Source organism: Anguilla rostrata, chromosome 17, assembly GCF_018555375.3.
Source record: "Anguilla rostrata isolate EN2019 chromosome 17, ASM1855537v3, whole genome shotgun sequence".
NCBI classification, from domain to species: domain Eukaryota; kingdom Metazoa; phylum Chordata; class Actinopteri; order Anguilliformes; family Anguillidae; genus Anguilla; species Anguilla rostrata.
This window is the reverse complement of record NC_057949.1, coordinates 25,382,189-25,401,404: the sequence shown is the minus strand read 5'-3', so window position 1 is coordinate 25,401,404 and position 19,216 is coordinate 25,382,189. Positions and strand designations below refer to the sequence as shown.

General features: G+C 48.6%; 1 protein-coding gene across 1 annotated transcript in view; it reads left to right on the top strand.

Moving 5' to 3' along the window:
- The first annotated feature begins 3,767 nt into the window (after nucleotides 1–3,767).
- The window catches only part of col5a3a (collagen, type V, alpha 3a), a 42,716-nt gene continuing 27,267 nt past the window's right edge, over nucleotides 3,768–19,216 (top strand). The window contains exons 1-22 of the mRNA XM_064314173.1: nucleotides 3,768–3,995; nucleotides 5,191–5,310; nucleotides 5,753–5,878; nucleotides 6,106–6,162; nucleotides 6,455–6,496; nucleotides 6,871–6,933; nucleotides 9,200–9,274; nucleotides 9,746–9,829; nucleotides 10,278–10,334; nucleotides 11,084–11,137; nucleotides 11,363–11,416; nucleotides 11,771–11,824; nucleotides 12,130–12,183; nucleotides 12,881–12,934; nucleotides 13,637–13,681; nucleotides 15,083–15,136; nucleotides 15,508–15,552; nucleotides 16,893–16,946; nucleotides 17,268–17,312; nucleotides 17,808–17,861; nucleotides 18,032–18,076; nucleotides 18,511–18,564. Coding sequence (XP_064170243.1) covers nucleotides 3,906–3,995; nucleotides 5,191–5,310; nucleotides 5,753–5,878; nucleotides 6,106–6,162; nucleotides 6,455–6,496; nucleotides 6,871–6,933; nucleotides 9,200–9,274; nucleotides 9,746–9,829; nucleotides 10,278–10,334; nucleotides 11,084–11,137; nucleotides 11,363–11,416; nucleotides 11,771–11,824; nucleotides 12,130–12,183; nucleotides 12,881–12,934; nucleotides 13,637–13,681; nucleotides 15,083–15,136; nucleotides 15,508–15,552; nucleotides 16,893–16,946; nucleotides 17,268–17,312; nucleotides 17,808–17,861; nucleotides 18,032–18,076; nucleotides 18,511–18,564 — 1,380 coding nt within the window. The 5' untranslated portion in view covers nucleotides 3,768–3,905. The remainder of the gene's footprint in view (nucleotides 3,996–5,190; nucleotides 5,311–5,752; nucleotides 5,879–6,105; nucleotides 6,163–6,454; nucleotides 6,497–6,870; nucleotides 6,934–9,199; nucleotides 9,275–9,745; nucleotides 9,830–10,277; nucleotides 10,335–11,083; nucleotides 11,138–11,362; nucleotides 11,417–11,770; nucleotides 11,825–12,129; nucleotides 12,184–12,880; nucleotides 12,935–13,636; nucleotides 13,682–15,082; nucleotides 15,137–15,507; nucleotides 15,553–16,892; nucleotides 16,947–17,267; nucleotides 17,313–17,807; nucleotides 17,862–18,031; nucleotides 18,077–18,510; nucleotides 18,565–19,216) is intronic.

The following is a 19,216-nucleotide window of genomic DNA, read 5'->3' as shown; positions in this document are numbered from 1 at the left end:
GCGTGTGTGTGTGTGGCGTGCGTGTGTGTGTGTGTGCGCGTGTGTGTGTGTGTGTGTGTGCGTGCGTGTGTGTGTGTGTGTGTGTGTGTGTGTGCTGAGTTTGCTGTTCTGTGCCGTGCCCTGTGTGGTGCTATCCTGTCTTGTCCTCCTGCCCTGCAGGGAGAGTGCAAGACTGTAATTTTTAATGGACTCCAGCACTTTCGCTGGTGGAAACCAGGTGTGCCTCTGTCCATAACCCCGCCTCCGTCACCCTCCACCACCTTCGCTGAAACTGCACATTCTTTCCTACCATCTTCTGCACAGTAATTACCCCTCTGCCTCCTTTATTGCCCCCCTGTAGTTCCTGTGCTGGTGTGGTCTTTCACACCCCTCCCTTACAAACTCGGATTCTGATTCGGATTAGCCTCCAGGGCCTGACGGGCGCATTGCGTTAGCAAATCAAGTACAGCGCGACACGATAGTGCCATTAGGAATTATATATATTCCAAATAATATATTTTGAAATACGTTTTTGTTTTTGTCACTGATAACTTGGGGCATAATATTGACTAACCTTCTAAATGAATGATTCCACACAAATCCATACTGCATTTCAATTATCTTTATACATTCACTCAAAGAAGGTTTGCGCCATCTTTTTTGTCACTGGTGTTGCTTGTACCCTACACAACATTAAAGGCTTTTCAGAATTATGTCTCTCAGCTCAATGTGCACAGACAGGCAAAAACAGTGTAGGTTAATGCCGTAGAATCCACTTAATTGCATAACGGATTATCGCATAATTCTGGTATTTACGTAGAATCGCTGAATCCCATTCACACCATTGTAGAGAGATCACGTACTTGCATAAAAAAACCATTCCCGCATATTTAGGATATTTTCGTGGAATTATGTCCAATTACATTGCATAATGATCTATAAATATATGTTTAAAGTCCGCAGATGTGGCATAAATATCCCGACAGTTGCTCTGTAAATACACAAAACCACGAAGATTTAGGAATGTAGGCGTTTTCCGTTGAAAATCAGGTCGATAGCGCATGCTTGAGTGGCACTCTTGTCTGTTTCGTTCTCTCATGCGATTAGGTGGATTCTACTGTAGTTAATTTAGCATGTTTAAGGTTGCGAAGTTTAAACCTGAAACCAGTCAAGACTTTAAAAACTCGGAATGCAGTATCATTCACAACTAAATTAAGTACCAATAAATTGGCGGACCGTTTTTGTGCTCGGAACACTGTATCTGCTCTATGTAAATTGTGCTCACTGTGTTGAACACAGTCCCTGTATGTGTTCACTGTGTTGAACACAGTCCCTGTGCTCACTGTGTTGGAACACAGTCCTTGTATGTGTTCACTGTGTTGAACACAGTCCCTGTATGTGTTCACTGTGTTGAACACAGTCCCTGTATGTGTTCACTGTGTTGGAACACAGTCCTCGTATGTGTTCACTGTGTTGAACACAGGCTCTTTGTTAACTGTGTTGAACACAGTCCCTGTGCTCACTGTGTTGAACACAGTCCCTGTATGTGTTCACTGTGTTGAACACAATCCCTGTGCTCAGAACACAGTATATGCTCTATGCAGCAGTCTCAGTGCTCACTGTGTTGAACAGTCTCAGTGCTTGCCGTGTTGAACAGTCTCAGTGCTCACCGTGTTGCACAGTCTCAGTGCGCACTGTCACAGTCTGTCTGGCCGCTCCTCGTGCTCTACGGTCCGTGCTCTCAGATCTCTGAGCTCATCTGAGCAGCTGGGAAATGCCTGGCTTTGATTTGCCTTTTAAACCTCACCAGAAACGACAACACAGAGGAGGGAAAAAAGGCCTGGCACCTCGCCTTCTCTGTGTTCTGGGCTGTAATAACAACTCGAAGAGGAGACGTGTGTGTGTCACAGTGTGCGTGTAAGTGTGCCGCAGTGTGTGTGTGTCACGGTGTGTGTTTGCGTCACAGTTTGCTTCTCTGTGTTCTGGGCTGTAATAACAACTCACAGAGGAGACGTGTTTGTGTGTGTGTGTCACGGTGTGTGTTTGTGTCAGTTGGCTTCTTTTATAGATGGAGCTCTTAACACTCACAAAGATGTGTGGTTACTTCATTTAAAATCAGTTTGTTTTGTTTATGTCTTTATTTTTTTCTAGAGAGATGCAACATGAGAAGACGTGTATGTGTCTTGTGTTTGTTCTACTGAGTGAGTTGGCTGCTTTTATAGGATTGGCAACCCTTTTTTTAAAATCTGTTTCTATTGTAGGGCAATCGAATGCAGACTGCTGACTCACACAGCTGCCCTTGCCACCTCTCCACTCCATTTTGTTTATTTTAAAATGCATTGCGTTTGATTTTGATGCGGATGTTAATGTGTGTGTGCGTGCGCCTCACGGTGTACCTGCTTGTTTTACAGCAACGAATGCACGGTAGAGTCACACGCTGTCTGGGTGTTTGTGTTCGCAGGGCGAGATCCAGCAGCTGCTGCTCGTGGACGACCCAAGCGCTGCGGAAAGCTACTGCCACCAGTACATCCCTGACTGTGACTACGCCCTGCCCTACAGCAGCTTGACCCTGGAGTCGGAGGAGGTGCAGGTCAGTCCTCCCAGCACTAGGGGGAGCTAGGCACGGCACGAAAAAAAAAAGCTCTCAACCCCACCACGGTTGGGGGGTTTTACATGGCTTACTTTCCGACAGGGGGAGACTGCTGCGAGCCTTGTGCGTCTGTATGATCTGCGCATTTCGCGCGAGCTGACACACTTTGTCTAACAGACTGTATGGTTGGTGTACGCAGTGTGAGTGTGCCTTTCTGGGATCTGAAAAAAAAAAAAAAACAACGATGAGCTATGTTTGGCTGAATGGCCTGCTCTCATCACCATGTCCTCATGGTCTTATGAGCCCCAGTACTGGCTGTGAATAAGCAAAAATAAGCCAATACTTCCGAACACCTGGAGCTCCAACTCGACTGTGTGTGTGTGCGCGTGTGCATATGTGTGTGTGTCTGTGTGTGTGTGTGTGTGTGTGTGTGTGTGTGTATATGTCTGTGTGGGTGTGTGTGTGTGTGTGTGTCTGTGTGTGTTCTTCCTGGTGACCTTCGGGACAAGGTGTTGATGTCCACAGCGGTGCGTGGTTCTGAATGCCTGCTCCATGACTGTGCATTGGGGAGAGCTGAGTCACTTTCCACACAGCCCCACCGCTAGGAGAGTGAACAAGCCCTGAGAAAACAGCTAGCCTGCGTCACTCTCTCTCCTCTGCTTTCAGTGACGTCTCAGAGACTGCACTCGCGTTTGCTCTCCTGTGTGCTTGTGTGTGTGTGTGTGTGTGTGTGTGTGTGCGTGCCTGCCTGTGCCTGTGTGTGCATTTGAGAGAGAGAGAGAGAGAGAACAACAGAGCTGGTGTGTGTGTGTGTGTGTGTGCCTGCCTGCCTGTGCCTGTGTGTGCATTTGAGAGAGAGAGAGAGAGAACAACAGAGCTGATGTGTGTGTGTGTGCGCGCGCGCGTGTGTGTGTGTTTCCTCTCTCTTCCTTGTTTGATGTTTCTCTCCTCCATGTCCCTCTCCTCGAAGCCCCGTGGGTCAGAATTGCAGCAGGACGGGGCAGGAGAGCCCCAAACACACACTCAGCACAAAGCAGACAAAAAGGGCAAGAAGGAAAGATCCAAAAAGAAGCGAGATGGCGGCTCCTCCAAAGGGAGGAAGGGGAAGAAAGAGTCCAGGAAAAAGAGAAAAGAGTCCTTGGGTCCTGAGGATAATTCCAGTGGGCCGTCCACCGCAGTGCCCGACCTCTTGCTAGCCACAGTGCTGCCCTCCACAGAGCCGTCTCCGTTAGCAACCATCACAACACTACCCGAGACCGCCCCCTACGTCCCCCTGGCAACCGAGGCGGGGACTCTGAGCCCCGCCCTCCTGCCGGAAACGTCGGAGCTCCAAGAGATGCCCACCCATGAGCCCGATTTCGGCGTGGAGGAGGCCCCCACTGTGGTGCCCAGCGTGCTGCCCGAATCCCCGAGTCCTGGGGTGGAGGTAGAATGAGAGGCTCTGATGTAGATCCCCCCCCCCCTCCCCCCCATCTGTTCAACGTGACCTCCCTAATGCTTCTTAACTCCAGAATCATTCCATCCCACCCTCTAACTGACCATCGCTGCAGCACCCCTCCTCGCCTACAGGAGTCCCCGTTGAGCAGACTGCAGACGTAGTACTAGAAGTAGACACCCCTTAGTCCTAGTGAACGGAGTATGCATCCGTACGTACATACATACATACATGCCCGTGTGCATGACATGTATGTTGAAACGTGTGTCGTGTTGGCAGTGTGTTTGTGATGTGTACGTTTGCCTTTTCAAATCCGCACTCCCCGTTTCCTCCACTGCTCAAACGAGGACCAGCAGAGGGGTGAGATCTCAAAGGCAAACCCTCCAAACAGCCCCTTCAATCGTCACCTAATCCCCTGCATAGATTTCTCTAGAGCGTCCCTGCATGCACTGTGTGTAGTATAGCGGTTAGTGTTGGGATAATGTCAGTGTGACAAGTTGAGACGCATTTGATGACCTCTGCAAACACCCGCAGGAGGCAGGTTGGATATGTTTCCGTCCCCCGCCGGGTGGAGAGGGCGGAGTCTGAACTCCGACCTGTTTGCACGCTCTCCCCGTCCCTCACTCTGCAACAGCTCGTCCATCCCCGCTGTCCAAAGCTGAGCTTCTCCCAACATAACCTTTACCAGTCAGTAACCCGCAGTCTAACCTGTCCCCGTCAATAACACACCGGCCACCTGCGGCCTAATCACCTAACCCACAAAGAGCGCTACCCTGTGTCATGTGACCGCGCGTGATCCGGAGACGCTGCTGGTTTTGCGCTGCGCTGACCTGGGGTCAGCCTCAAAGGTCATCTCTGCGCCCCTCACCTTCAGTCTGAACTAGGCCATTTTCACCATTGTTTACTGAATCTTACCACACCTGGTCATATCCAGTATTGTGAACTTATATTCAGCGCTATTGCCCATATTTCACTATGGCAGGTCACATTCAGTACTATTGACCATGTTTCCCTACAACCTATATTGGTCGTTGGGAGTGAACCCTGTTTGGGAGAGAGGTCAGACTGGTTTGGTGAGGGGTGCGTGGTTAATGTGTCCCGGCTGCCGGGCTGCTGCCCAAGGCTCCAGCGTCTCCTTGGCTGCGGTTGCCGTGGCGTTGCTGTGACACTCCGTGCTTGCCTACAGGTTGATCGCCGCCCCAAACAGCCAGAGGTGGAGGAGTTTGGGGAAGACTTCTACAGCGACCTTTACGATGACCTCTCTGTCTCCACGGTAACCGTGGCCCCCAACGTCACCGAGTACGAGGTGAGCCGCCGCCACGGTAACGCGATTGCTCACTGAGCGTCTCTCGGGCTCAGCCAATCAACCGGTCTCTCGGCGCACACGTCATTCGTTCAGCCAATCACAATCTGTCGACCAGTAAATCCATAAACCTATCGGGCCCTGAAGCAAATTGAGGCTTCGTCACTCACAACCTTCGGACAAGGCCAGGCTCCTGTTCACGCTGCTTTAATGACATCACGGCCTGATTCATGATGTCAGTGCCTACACAGTGATGTCAGTCCCTGTGCAGCGATGTTGCAGGTGGCACAATGATGTCATAGTCGGCGTAAGGATTTCACAGGTTGCTCAGTGATGTCAGAGGATGTACAACCGATGACGCGTTTTATGTTTTATGGTGATGTCACGGGTTGTATAGTGAGGTTGTGGGCTGTGTGGTGATGTCACGTCTTACTGTCTCGCACAGATCATAGAGTATGAAGATTACATCAATGGCACTGAGTACCACGAGCAGGAGTATGAAGAGTATGAAGAATATGAAGATCGATTTGGATTGGTGGAGAGAGAAGATGCAGACACCTGGGATGGGCAGGCATGTTCCATAACGAATTACAACCACAAACGATGATATTATGACATCACTTCCTTTGCATCACGTCTTTTTGTTCCATTATAGACCAGCCACTCGCTCACACAAACGCATTCACTCACACACACACACATTTTTAAACATAGACACGTATGTCCTGTGTTGTGTGTCCTTGGTTCCTACCGCTCATTGACGTGTGGTTGTACTTGATTCTGTCCAATCTTCTTCAGAACAAAAACGTCCAGCCCGAGAAGGGAGAAAAGGGAGAGCCTGCTATATTTGAACCGGTGAGGCCACACACACACACACACACACACACACACACACACACACTCAAACACACACACAGACACACTCATGCACACACACACAGACACCCAGTGACCCACCACACGTTGCTGTCAAACTCACACCCTCTCATGTCAGTGTCAACAATAATAATAATAATAATATTAACACATACAGTCAAATTATTACATGGTTACACACAGTAGTTGACCGGTGTGTGGTATATGTGGATGGTGTACGTGTTGTGAATGTGTATTTCTCACTAATGTCTTCCTCTGTGGTGCTCTGCAGGGCACGTTGATAGAAGGCCCCCATGGCCCCCCAGGACCAGAGGTAGGTCCCTGCGTGCTCAGGCACACCCAGCTGACTTATGTAACCTCACCTATGTATGTGGGGTTCATTGTTGCTGGTGCATTGGGGTGGGGTTCTTGCTGAGGATGTTGGGTGTATTTGCTGCTGGTGACTGTGGGTGTGGTTGATCACTGAGGATGTTGGGTGTATTTGTTGCTGGTGCATTGGGTTGGGGTTCTTGCTGAGGATGTTGGGTGTATTTGCTGCTGGTGACTGTGGGTGTGGTTGATCACTGAGGATGTTGGGTGTATTTGCTGCTGGTGACTGTGGGTGTGGTTGATCACTGAGGATGTTGGGTCTGTTTGCTGCTGGTGACTGTGGGTGTGGTTGATCACTGAGGATGTTGTGTCCCCCAGGGGCCCCCAGGTGTATCTGGTCCCCCCGGACCTCCAGGGCCACGAGGGGACCCAGGAGAACTGGTAAGTGAGAGCGACGGTGTGATCGATTACAGGCCATGTAGGGAGTGACCTATATTACACCCTATAGAGAGCGACCTATATCACACCCTATAGAGAGCGACCTATATCACACCTAAGGTACTATATCACACCCTATAGAGAGGCCTATATCACACCCTATAGAGAGTGACCTATATCACACCCTATAGAGAGTGACCTATATCACACCCTATAGAGAGTGACCTATATCACACCCTATAGAGAGTGACCTATATCACACCCTATAGAGAGTGACCTATATCACACCCTATAGAGAGTGACCTATATCACACCCTATAGAGAGTGACCTATATCACACCCTATAGAGAGCGACCTATATCACACCCTATAGAGAGTGACCTATATTAGACCCTATAGAGAGTGACCTATATCACACCCTATAGAGAGTGACCTATATCACACCCTATAGAGAGTGACCTATATCACACCCTATAGAGAGTGACCTATATCACACCCTATAGAGAGTGACCTATATCACACCCTATAGAGAGCGACCTATATCACACCCTATAGAGAGCGACCTGTATCACTCCCTATAGAGAGTGACCTGTATCACACCCTATAGAGAGTCACCCTATATCACACCCTATAGAGAGCGACCTATATCACACCCTATAGAGAGTGACCTGTATTAGACCCGATAGAGAGTGACCTATATCACACCCTGTAGAGAGTGACCTATATCACACCCTATAGAGAGTCACCCTATATAATTCCTCAGGCCCTATAGACCTTTGTCTAATTCATAACTATGGCGGTGGCCACTGGGTGATTGACACTGTGACTGCACGCGGCTTCCCTCAAAGGGGATCGGCACGCCGCACCGCCATCTGTTCACCGAGAACGCCCCGGAACACCGGTGATTCAGCTCCCTCTGTAAAAAAAAAAAAAAAAAAAAACCGGCGCAATCAGAAAACCGCTTTCTCTGAAGATGCAGCATCATTAGGAGAAAAGGCTTCCAGTCTGATGAGGCCGGGGGCGGCGGGGCGAGATCGAGCTGCGCTGGAGGAGCAGCGAACGTTTGCGTGGCTGTGATTGTGTGTGTGAACATTTTTGAAAAGAGCGGCGGATCCGCTGCCAGGCGCTTCAGATGAGAGTGAACTCTGTGATGCGTTTGACGGATGCTCGAGGGACAGCGTTTACACCAGACACACGGTCGATCAGACCGCTGCGCTTCTGTGCAGGCGTCACACAGAGACTCTGCTGTTCTGCCTCGGCCACACAAGACTCTCCGTGTTCCCAGTGTCTCAGTTACGCCATTCTTTCCCCATTAAATGGAAATGACACCATAGGAACAAACGTGTGTCTGCGCTGTGGGTGCACTGGGATGTGCACACTGCTGTGGCCCACTCCAGTTTCCACAATGCGGTTAAATCATAGCCACAGTGCGGTTAATGTGTGGTCACAGTGCGGTTAATGTGTGGTCACAGTGCGGTTAATGTGAGGTCACAGTGCGGTTAATGTGAGGTCACAGTGCGGTTAATGTGAGGTCACAGTGCGGTTAATGTGTGGTCACAGTGCGGTTAATGTGAGGTCACAGTGCGGTTAATGTGTGGTCACAGTGCGGTTAATGTGTGGTCACAGTGCGGTTAATGTGTGGTCACAGTGCGGTTAATGTGTGGTCACTGCGGTTAATGTGTGGTCACAGTGCGGTTAATGTGTGGTCACAGTGCGGTTAATGTGTGGTCACAGTGCGGTTAATGTGTGGTCACAGTGCGGTTAATGTGTGGTCACAGTGGGGTTAATGTGTGCCACAGTGGGGTTAAATCATAGTCACAGTGCGGTTGAAGTATGGTCACAGTGCAGGTAAAGTACTCCCTGGGTGCTCTCATTAGCATGTAAATGACTGATCTCTATCGAACACCTGTGTAATGGAACAGCCTGCTGTAGTACCGCCTTCCCCCAGAGGGAGGTGCTGTTTGCTGGCAGAGCAGGCCACGATGACAGGCTGTTATGCTGGCAGAATTAGATTGGCGCCGTTAATATGACTTTTGTCTGTTTCTGAAGGGGACACCTAGCATCAGTCCCCTGGGATGCGCTCGTGTGGAATCATGCCCACATCGAGCTCTGTTTCTCAGAATTTCCCTCTCTGTGTTTTTGGTTGTACTTGAGCATGCATGCCAAGGTATGTAGTTGTAGGATGCTTACTTAGGTCTCACCCCCTTTCTCTCTCTCTTTCTCTGTCTGTCTCTCTGTCGCTCTCTCTGTCTCTTCATCTGTGTCCCAGGGTCCTCCGGGACGACCGGGTCTTTCCGGGGCTGATGGGATACCGGGTCCTCCAGGCACGATGCTGATGTTACCGGTAAGGGTGCTCACTCCAGCACTTTCTCAGCCCTGCTGCGAGTCACGTGACTCGGGCTGTCGGCGGTTGTTAGGGTGAGCGGCGCACGGTTCCCTGCGCACTGTGCTGGAGGAAGGAGAGCGTTCCCGCCGGTGAAGAGGGAGGAAGTTGCTGACCTGATTCCACTGCACCTGCCTCTCTGCTGTGATGTTAATTACCTGTCTGACTGTGGGATCAAAACGTCCCCTGGAGCCAGCCCCCCTCTATACAAACACACACACACACACACACCACACACTCACTCACAGGCAAGCCTGTGTACACACTTAAAGACTACAGCTGTCAAAGACCAGAGAGGTTTTCATCTTAGGTGTGGAAGGGGTGTACAAGCCAGTCCTGGCCAGCAGGGGGAGCTCTAAAAAATTACAAACAGGCCCAGTGAGTCTCCAGGCATCCCTAATGTAATGCTCTCTCTCGCGCTCTCTCTTTCAGTTCCAGTATGGGAACGACGGGCAGAAAGGTCCGGTGGTCTCCGCGCAGGAGGCTCAGGCCCAGGCCATACTCCAGCAAACCAAGGTCAGGTCCGGGTGACCTCTGTGTGAACTCAGCGTGACCTCGCAGTGTGTGACGGACATTCGTACGATAAACACCTTCATCTCCTTTTCACTACTGTAGTGAACACAGTGGAGTTCCGTGCATTCGTCGCGAGCAGTTTTCACGCTAGCTTCTGTTGTATTGTAATTACTTTTTAATATCGCCCCCTGTATTATTATAAGAAACAGTCACTGAACTGCTAATATAATAATGAGTGATAATCGTAATTATTATTGGAATTATTCTGATGAATTGTAATAATTGTAAGTGCTCTATGATTATTGTAATAAAAACGGACAATTCTAATAAATGTGTTATTACTGTGCTGAATATGGATAATTCTGAATGTTGTATTGGAATAGTAAAACACTGAGGTTTATGCAGTTGTGGGTTCTGATTCTGATCAAGTTGGCGGGGTCTGTCTTAACAGCTCTCGTTGAAAGGGCCACCAGGACCACTGGGCCTGACAGGACGGCCTGGACCACTGGTAAGCAATCTTGTTGTTTCCACAGCAACGAGCTCACCCGTCTGAACCAATCGCTTACCAGGATTCATGAACTATGCGATCATGCTGTAGTTCACCATTTCATGATATCTATGCCCTCTATCTTATGCTTTTTTTCCAGTATAACTGCACTTTTCAACCACCCCCTTCAGTATAGCTATACTCTGTCTTACTTCCTGCTGAACTGAAAGTGGCATCGTCTATCCTACAGTGTATTCGTTTTTATTTTTTACAGTTACTCTCTTGGTATTGTTTCATGACAGCTGTTATTGTGCTCTATCTTTCCATCTGTTTCAGTACAACTACCTTTCTATCCAAACGTTTCATTACAATAACTTGCTGTCTTGCTGTCTGTTTACATTAAATCTAACTGTGGTCTGTTTAACTGCGATTCAGCATAAGTACATTCCATCTACATTCTGTTTCCGTTTGACTGCACCTTCTGTTTAACTGTCTGTTCCCTCGCGACCATTGTTCTGATCTCACTGGCTTTTTCATTGTAATTACACATTTTGATCTTACTGTCTTTTTCAATGTAACTACACTTTTTAATCTTACTGTCTGGATCAGTATAACCACGCCTTGCTGGGTTAGCCTGCAGGGGTCAGAAGAACAGCGCTGAGTGTGTGTTTGTGTCTGTGTGTCCGTAAATTTGTGCGTGACTGTGTGTGTGTGTGTTTATGAATTTAATGTCGCGTCTGACAGCGCTGCTTCATTTTGCTGTTTTTCAGGGTCTTCCTGGTCCTTCGGGACTGAAGGGGGACAGCGGGGAGCATGGTCCAGCGGTAGGGGCCTCACGCCCGCTAACTAATGCTCCGTTTGTCTGAAAGCTCCAGGCCTGTCCGTCTGTCTGTCTGTCTGTCTGTCTGGCTTTATATTTAAATAAAACTCTTTGCTGTATGTGTGACAGAAAAGAACGTACTTGCTGCTCCTGTAGTTTTTTTTGCAGTGTGTCAACAGTCTCCCCCCCCCCCCCACCCAACCCCCCCCCCCCCCTTCCCCTTTCTCAGGGTCCTAGGGGACTGCCTGGAGCTGCAGGTCTTAATGGAAAGCTGGGGAAAAGGGTAAGAGTCCGAGAGAGTGCGTGTCTGCGTCCGTCTTTGCATGTGGTTAAAACGCGCAGCTGATGTCGCGGCCTGTGCCTGCTGTCGACGTGCTGCTGTTTCCTCTGTCACGTGCATTACAACCTGGTGCTGTTTCAAATTTGTGTGTGTTTTTGTGTGTGTGCCCGCTTGTGTGTGCGCGTGTGTGTGCGTGTGTTGCGTGTGTGCGTGTGTGTGCTGCGTGGTGTGTGTGCGTGTGTGTGCGTGTGTGTGCGTGTGCGTGTGTGTGCGTGTGTGTGCGTACGTGTGTGTGTGTGCGTGTGTGTGTGTGCGCGTGCGTGCGTGCGTGCGTGTGTGTGTGTGTGTGTATTACAGGGGCGTTCAGGAGCGGATGGTAATAGAGGAGCCCCAGGAGAGACAGGCGGCAAGGTAAAGCTCTCTCACCTGTGTACACCATTATGAAGACAAACACCAAATCACAATTTTGTTGGTTTGTACATGTATATAGCGTGGCGATTGTGTGTATTGTTGGTGCATTTAAGTATGGGTGCACGTGTGATGTGTGTGTAGTTTGTGCTGCATATGTGTGTGTGTGTTTCTCTTACCTCCTCACTCCTCTGTGTGTCTCTGGCAGGGTGACAGGGGGGCGTGTGTGTGTGTGTGTGTGTGTGTGTGTGTGTGTGTATATGTGAGTGTTTCTCTCACCTCCTCACTCCTCTGTGTGTCTCTGGCAGGGTGACCGAGGCTTCGATGGACTCCCAGGTCTCCCTGGGAATAAGGGACACAGAGTAAGTGGCAAAGCGAACACAAACCACTGACATCACTTCCTGTGTGAGGCCCAGCACTCTCAGATTATATACACTTTAAACCCAGTATAGACCCATTTCTTTAAATAGCAAATTGCGTGAAGCCATTTTTCCCCTAAGGTCCTCCATGCTTCTGAAACTCTCATCGTTTGTTTGACTGTATGAGGTAATTTAGATAGCAGTGCCCTCTAGTGGAGAAGTGTGAAATGCAGGCTAAACTGAATTATGCTTCCAGTGTGATGTCAATTGTTGGTCCTGAGGAGCTGGCTGGCTTAGTAGCTATAGTGGGCGGAGAAGATATTTGCCCTTTTTGAACAGACTTTGACATCTTCAATGTCTTTCTCAGTCTCAGGCATTTTTACCACAGTGGAAAACATTGTAGGCATTGAAATGTCAGCCTTGTCTTGTCCTGTTTTGTTCATTAAATGTACGAAAACTGTGTGCTCCAGGGATTTGGGTTACCCTTTTTTAAGTTGCCCTGGTAAGGTTTGTTTTTACGTAGCATCATCCTGGCTGCTGAGCACCAATATATTCACCTTTACTGAGGTTGGACTTTGTCTAGTGCTCCTTTTTTGGGGTCATAATAAAACCTCAAAGTGCTGAAGCTGTACCTGTGTGTACCTTTATAATGGAATGCTGTACCTGTGTGTACCTTTGTGATCGAGTGCTCTCTCCTCAGGGAGAGCGAGGGAAGCCGGGACCTCACGGTCCACTTGGAGATCCAGGGGAGAAGGTGAGACCATGACCCTGAATGGTGACCTTTGACCTTTGAACCTTGAAGTGATCTTGTTCTGCTCCAGCCTGTCTGCACTGTGGACCCTCCATGTTGGTGTTCAGGCATACTTCTTTTTGGAAAAATGGATATAAAATATTAAGGTTAATCGAAGATTAATCTAACTTTGTTATGGACAAATCCATAATAATGGAATATGGCTACTATAATAAATCAAATTACAGATAATTTACAGATCATAAGTTCTGAATTTTTATGTTGAACATCCCAGGCTTATTCCAGTACCACACCTCAGACATATAGCATTGTTCAGACATTTGTTTCGTGCTATTCCAACGAATTGAACTTCCATCTTTCAAAAATAATGTAAAGATTGTATTATGGAGTGGCACATCTTGGTTTTCTGTCTGGTATGGGCCAAACTGCCCGTGCTGACTGACCAGCAGCCTCACTGGGTGGCATGAGACCCCTGAGCTTCATCCATGAGGGGCTGGATGTGCCTCATCGCGCAGTTAGGCCGCCGGTCTGTGACGCTGGCTCACTGCAGGGGAGGCGTGTCGAATGAGAGGCTGTCAGAAGGAGCTGTGCTAACGGGCTAACGTGCTAACGGCTAACGGGGGGGGGGGGGGGTGCTAAAGGACAGGTGTGTTAAAGAGGTGCGCTCGAGGAGAATGTTAAAGAGGGCGTGTTTCTGTTCATCAGGGTTCCGATGGACCTGCAGGACCAAGAGGACAAGCAGGAGAGCCTGTGAGTGACCTCCACGCACACATTACTCTTAACAAACACACAAACACACACAAACACACACACACACACACATACATATGCTCACCATACACACGCACACATAGTCACTCATTCGCTAACACACACAGCAGAGATACGCGCACACACACACACACACACACACACACACACACACACACACACACACACACTCACTCATTCACCAACACACACAACAAAGATACACATACACACACACTCATGCACGCACACACACACGTGTACACACACGCGCACACACGTGCACACACACGTGCACACACACACACACACACACTCACTCATTCACCAACACACACAACAAAGATACACATACACACACACTCATGCACGCACACACACACGTGTACACACACGCGCACACACGTGCACACACACGCGCACACACGTGCACACACACACACACACACACACACACAAACACACACACACTCACACTACAACCTGTAGATGGATTCGAGAGAATATGTCTCCGTTCTCCAGTGGATGTTGGGGTCAGAAGCAATTTGTCTTCTTCCTCTTTGGGAAGAGAGAAATGGGCTTTCTGTGCTCCTAATGGGCAGTGGGGCCACAGATTAAAGTGGAGGAGAGAAACCAGCAGAGACAGGGAAGAGAGGAAGCATGGGGAGGGGGGGACAGAAGAGATGAGATCCCGGGTTTGGGTTATTTCCATTTCAGTCACTTCCTCTGAGATCACAGATGTGGCTTTTGAACAGGTGGCTTGGCCACCATACAGACAGACACACACGCACGCGTGCACCCTCTCACACACACACACACACACACACACACACACACACACACACACACACATACATATGCACTCATAGATGGACGCACACATACATATATACGCAGACACAGCTCAGACTTTACTACACACATGCACACACATGAACACACACACATACACATACACACACACAAACAGATACACGCATACATACATATGCACACAAATGTATACATGCATACATACATACAGTATGTACACGGACACTGCTCAGACTTTACACCGCATGCACGCACACACGTGCACACGCATATGCACACACACGCATGCACACACACACATACACACACACAAACAGATACACAACAACATATGCACACAAGTTCTGTATCAAGTATTACACGACACTGCCAACTTTACACCATGCACGACCACACACACACACACATGCACACAAACACACGCACGCACCCATGCGTACACATACATGCACACACACAAACACACACGTGCAGATACACACACACACACACACACACGTGCAGATACCCACACACACACACACACACACACACACACGCTTGCATTATCGCGCTTGTTGGCTGCTGTAAATGCTCTGTACTCTGCAGGGGTCTCGAGGGCTTGTGGGACCCAGAGGACCTCCCGGACCTCCAGGCCAGCCTGTAAGTCTCTCCCTGATCCGGTAGTCTGTGTGTCTCTGTATCTGTGAATGCCTGAGTGGGTGTGTGTGCGCGTGCGTGCGTGCATGTGTGCATGTGTGTGTGCCTGTGTGTGTATGTGTGTGTGTGTGTGGGGTGTTTGTGGGTGTGTGTGCATCTGTGTGTGTGTGTATGTGTGTGTGCGCGCATGGGTGTGTGCATGTGTTTGTGCTTGTGTGTGAGTGTGTGTGTGTATGTTTTAGTGTGCTGTGATACAAATTGGCTTGGATGCATTATTGTGTACACTGGTACATCATACAGTACCTGTTCAGCCTCAGAGCCAATCGCCTTAGCCACAAATTAAAATGACCCCTGACCCCACTTCTCTCCTGCAGGGCATTCGCGGTGTGGATGGGGTTCAAGGGTCAAAGGGAAACTTGGTGAGTGGGCAGATGCTGCCGTGCTTACAAACAGCTTCTACTGCAGCAAAAAAAAAAACCTGTTCTGAGTGAATTCTGTGAACGGGTGAATGCGCGTCACTGGCTCGGTATTGAGCTGAAATAGCACTGAGATGCTGTAAAAACCGGGCCCTGTTTTGGTGACCTTCTTCATGAGAGCGGACGTGTGTTTCGGGACCTGGGATCTTACCTGTAATTCACCTCAAATCCACTGTGTGTCCCTGTAGCATCTCTAGTCGAATAATGTCTTAGCATAACGTAACATGATGGCATTCGGCCCAACAATGCTCACCGTAGCAATAGGTAATTATATATTATTATAATTATATATGATTAAGCTGTAATTATAATAGATGTTATGTATTATAGACGAAGTCCAGTCATGAGTTCTATACAGCCCAAATGATTATCGCGTTATCTGATAGTGTTGTGGTTTTATGGTGTTATAGATCTTCTGTCAAACGGAGAAAAAGCATGTTTGAATGAAAGCAGCCCTGTCCTCTTGGACGGTGTTCTGAGGACACTGTGAACTCATTACAGAATGTAAGCTGAGACCAAAGGACAAGGTGTAAGTTTAATAGCCGCATAATGTGGCTTCAACTTTCCCACCAGAAGTGGCACTTGCCCTTTGCTAACAGCGCTGTGAAACAGCTCATTAATATTAATAAGGATTGTCAACCACAGGGAATAATGAATGCTGTTGCTTTCTTTGCAAGTAGCATTTTGTAATGCACCATTTCCTTGCAGGGTAAAATGGGATTTTCTGATTTAGTGTTTGTTTTCTCTTAATATTTTATAAATAATTATCCCTGGATGATACAGCAATGTCCTCTTCTGTTATTGGTAAACATGTACATGTGCTGTTGTGGCGTTGTTGTGAATGCAACTGATTACAATGCACACATTTGTGTCCGTAGCTGTGAGCACAGCTCCGCGAATGTTTGTGCAATTTTTACATCATTAGTAGAACTTACTCTGCTTAATCTATCAACTGATTGAAATGATTCAGATGTGGCAGCTTGATACAGAGGCTGTGTCCTGCTTCTGAAGGGGTTTATTAGAGGCGTAGTGTAAACAGAAGGCTCCACTCACAAGGGCTCCGGTAACGGTCGTGTGAAGGTCATATTATGGTCATGTGACCTGCGCCGCCCAATGACAGGAAAGGTCATGATCTGGAGGATCATGTCATGGTGAAGGTCATGTAATCTGTAGGGTCATGTCGTGGTGGAGGTCATATGATCTACAGAGTCATGTGATGGTGGAGGTCATGTGATCGGTAGGGTCATGTGATGATGGCGGTCATGTGTTTTTGTTGTTCACAGGGACCCCCTGGGGAGCCAGGACCCCCAGGGCAGCAAGGAAACCCTGGATACCAGGTACAACATAACAATCTATCACAAACACACACAATATACACACACACACACACATTCACATACGCCTCCTGTATACACACACAAACACACACATACTGTATACACACACACCTACATATTGTACACACACACACACATATATATACACACATACAAAATATACTGTATACACACACACACACGTACATACACATTCTGTATACACACACACACACACACACACACGGACATACACATTCTGTATACACACACACACACACGTGCACATACACATTTTGTATACACACACACAGTGATAAATGTCTTTCTCTTCCTGCTCAGGGTCTGCCTGGGGCTCAGGGCCCCATTGGCCTGCCTGGCGAAAAGGTAAGAGTCCTCCAGCTTAGCACTGTGACAGGCAATGGGATCCTGTGCTGTCAGAGCGGAAGACAGGCACCCCAAACAGGGTGAATGCTACATGTTAGCGTCTCCCTGACCGGTCCTTTTGAACTTCTGTCTCTCCATCTCTGCCCCTCTTTACATCTCTCTCTATCTCTCTCTGTCTCCCCCTCTCTTTCTCTCTTTACATCTCTCTCTATCTCTCTCTGTCTCCCCCTCTCTTTCTCTCTTTACATCGCTCTCTATCTCTCTCTGTCTCCCTCTCTTTCTCTCTTTACATCGCTCTCTATCTCTCTCTGTCTCCCCCTCTCTTTCTCTCTTTACATCGCTCTCTATCTCTCTCTGTCTCCCCCTCTCTTTCTCTCTTTACATCTCTCTCTATCTCTCTCTGTCTCCCTCTCTTTATCTCTTTACATCTCTCTCTATCTCTCTCTGTCTCCCTCTCTTTCTCTCATGTGCTCTCTTTTCCTCTCTCCTCCGCAGGGTCCTCAGGGAAAGTCGGGCATGCAGGGTCTGCCTGGTATAGATGGTCCTCCGGTGAGTACCACGTGGCAGTATAGCAGTATAGCAGTATAGCAGTATAGCAGTATATATGCTGCATGTACAGTACACTACTCTCATAACGTGCTTTGGTTTTCTCTCTGGAGAAGCGAGGTCACTGATTGGTGTCGCCATGCTTACCGTCCTCTGTCCCCCCCCCCCCTTAGGGTCACCCCGGAAGAGAGGGACCTCCAGGAGAGAAGGGGCTGCAGGTGAGTTTACTGAGCGAGATGTGGCTCCACGGTCACCGCTTGTGAACTATGACCCCATGTCTCAGCCAATGACCACACACCCTGACTGCAGATGCATTTCCAGTGTTTTGCTGTCGCTTGGCTGTATTTGCAGAACCTGTGTGCTTGACAGTGCTTATAGATATATATGTGCTTGGTTGTAGCTACAGTGTAGCTATGTTATGTGCCATAACTAGGCTAGTTAGAGTCTAGTTATGGTATAAGTGGGTTTGAGATAGAAAGCTAAGGTAGAATAATAAGGTAAGTCGGGACACAGACTCACCTGTGCTGAAGAACACCCTTTGGACAGTGGGCAACATTATAAGCATAGATGGGCTGAATGGCTTCTTGTCATTAGTGAATTTTTTTTTTTTTAGCTTTTATCTAATTGGTACTGAAGGTCCTCCTCTTTTCAGGGTCTCCCAGGAGCTCAGGGACCCATTGGATACCCTGGATCACGTGGTGTGAAGGTACGACACATGACAAAACAGAAGATCACGCACACGTGCACTCACACACACACACACACACACACGCACACTCAGTTACTCTGTCAAGGCGGTAGTCACATCAGAGAGGGATTGAATAGTAACTAGCCGTGTGATTGACAACCATGAAAAACTCTGTGTCTGCAGAGAAGATAGAAAGATGAACGCGCGACGGAAATAGAACTTTTAAAAAGAACGGAACGCATCTGGCATTCTTTGTGGTCGAGCGGGTCAGAATGGTTCTAGAGGGCCGTCATTCCTGGCCTATCAGCTGTGTTCTGAGGTTAAGCCGCTCGTTCGTGCTTTAGCTGTCTGTACTCCCACAGTGTCAGTGCTGTGAGTGGGGCTGTGCTGTCAGTGGGAATGAGTCAGTACTGTGGGTTTGTCTGTGCTCTGACGTTGAGTGAGTCGGTACTGTGAGTGGGTCTGTGCTGTGAACATGAATGGCTTAGTGCTGTGTGTGAGTGGGTCAGTGCTGTCAGTGGGAATGAGTCAGTACTGTGAGTGGGTCAGTGCTGTCAGTGGTAATGAGTCAGTACTGTGAGTGGGTCAGTGCTGTCAGTGGGAATGAGTCAGTACTGTCAGTGGGGCTGTGCTCTGACGTTGAGTGAGTCAGTGCTGACAGAGGGTCTGT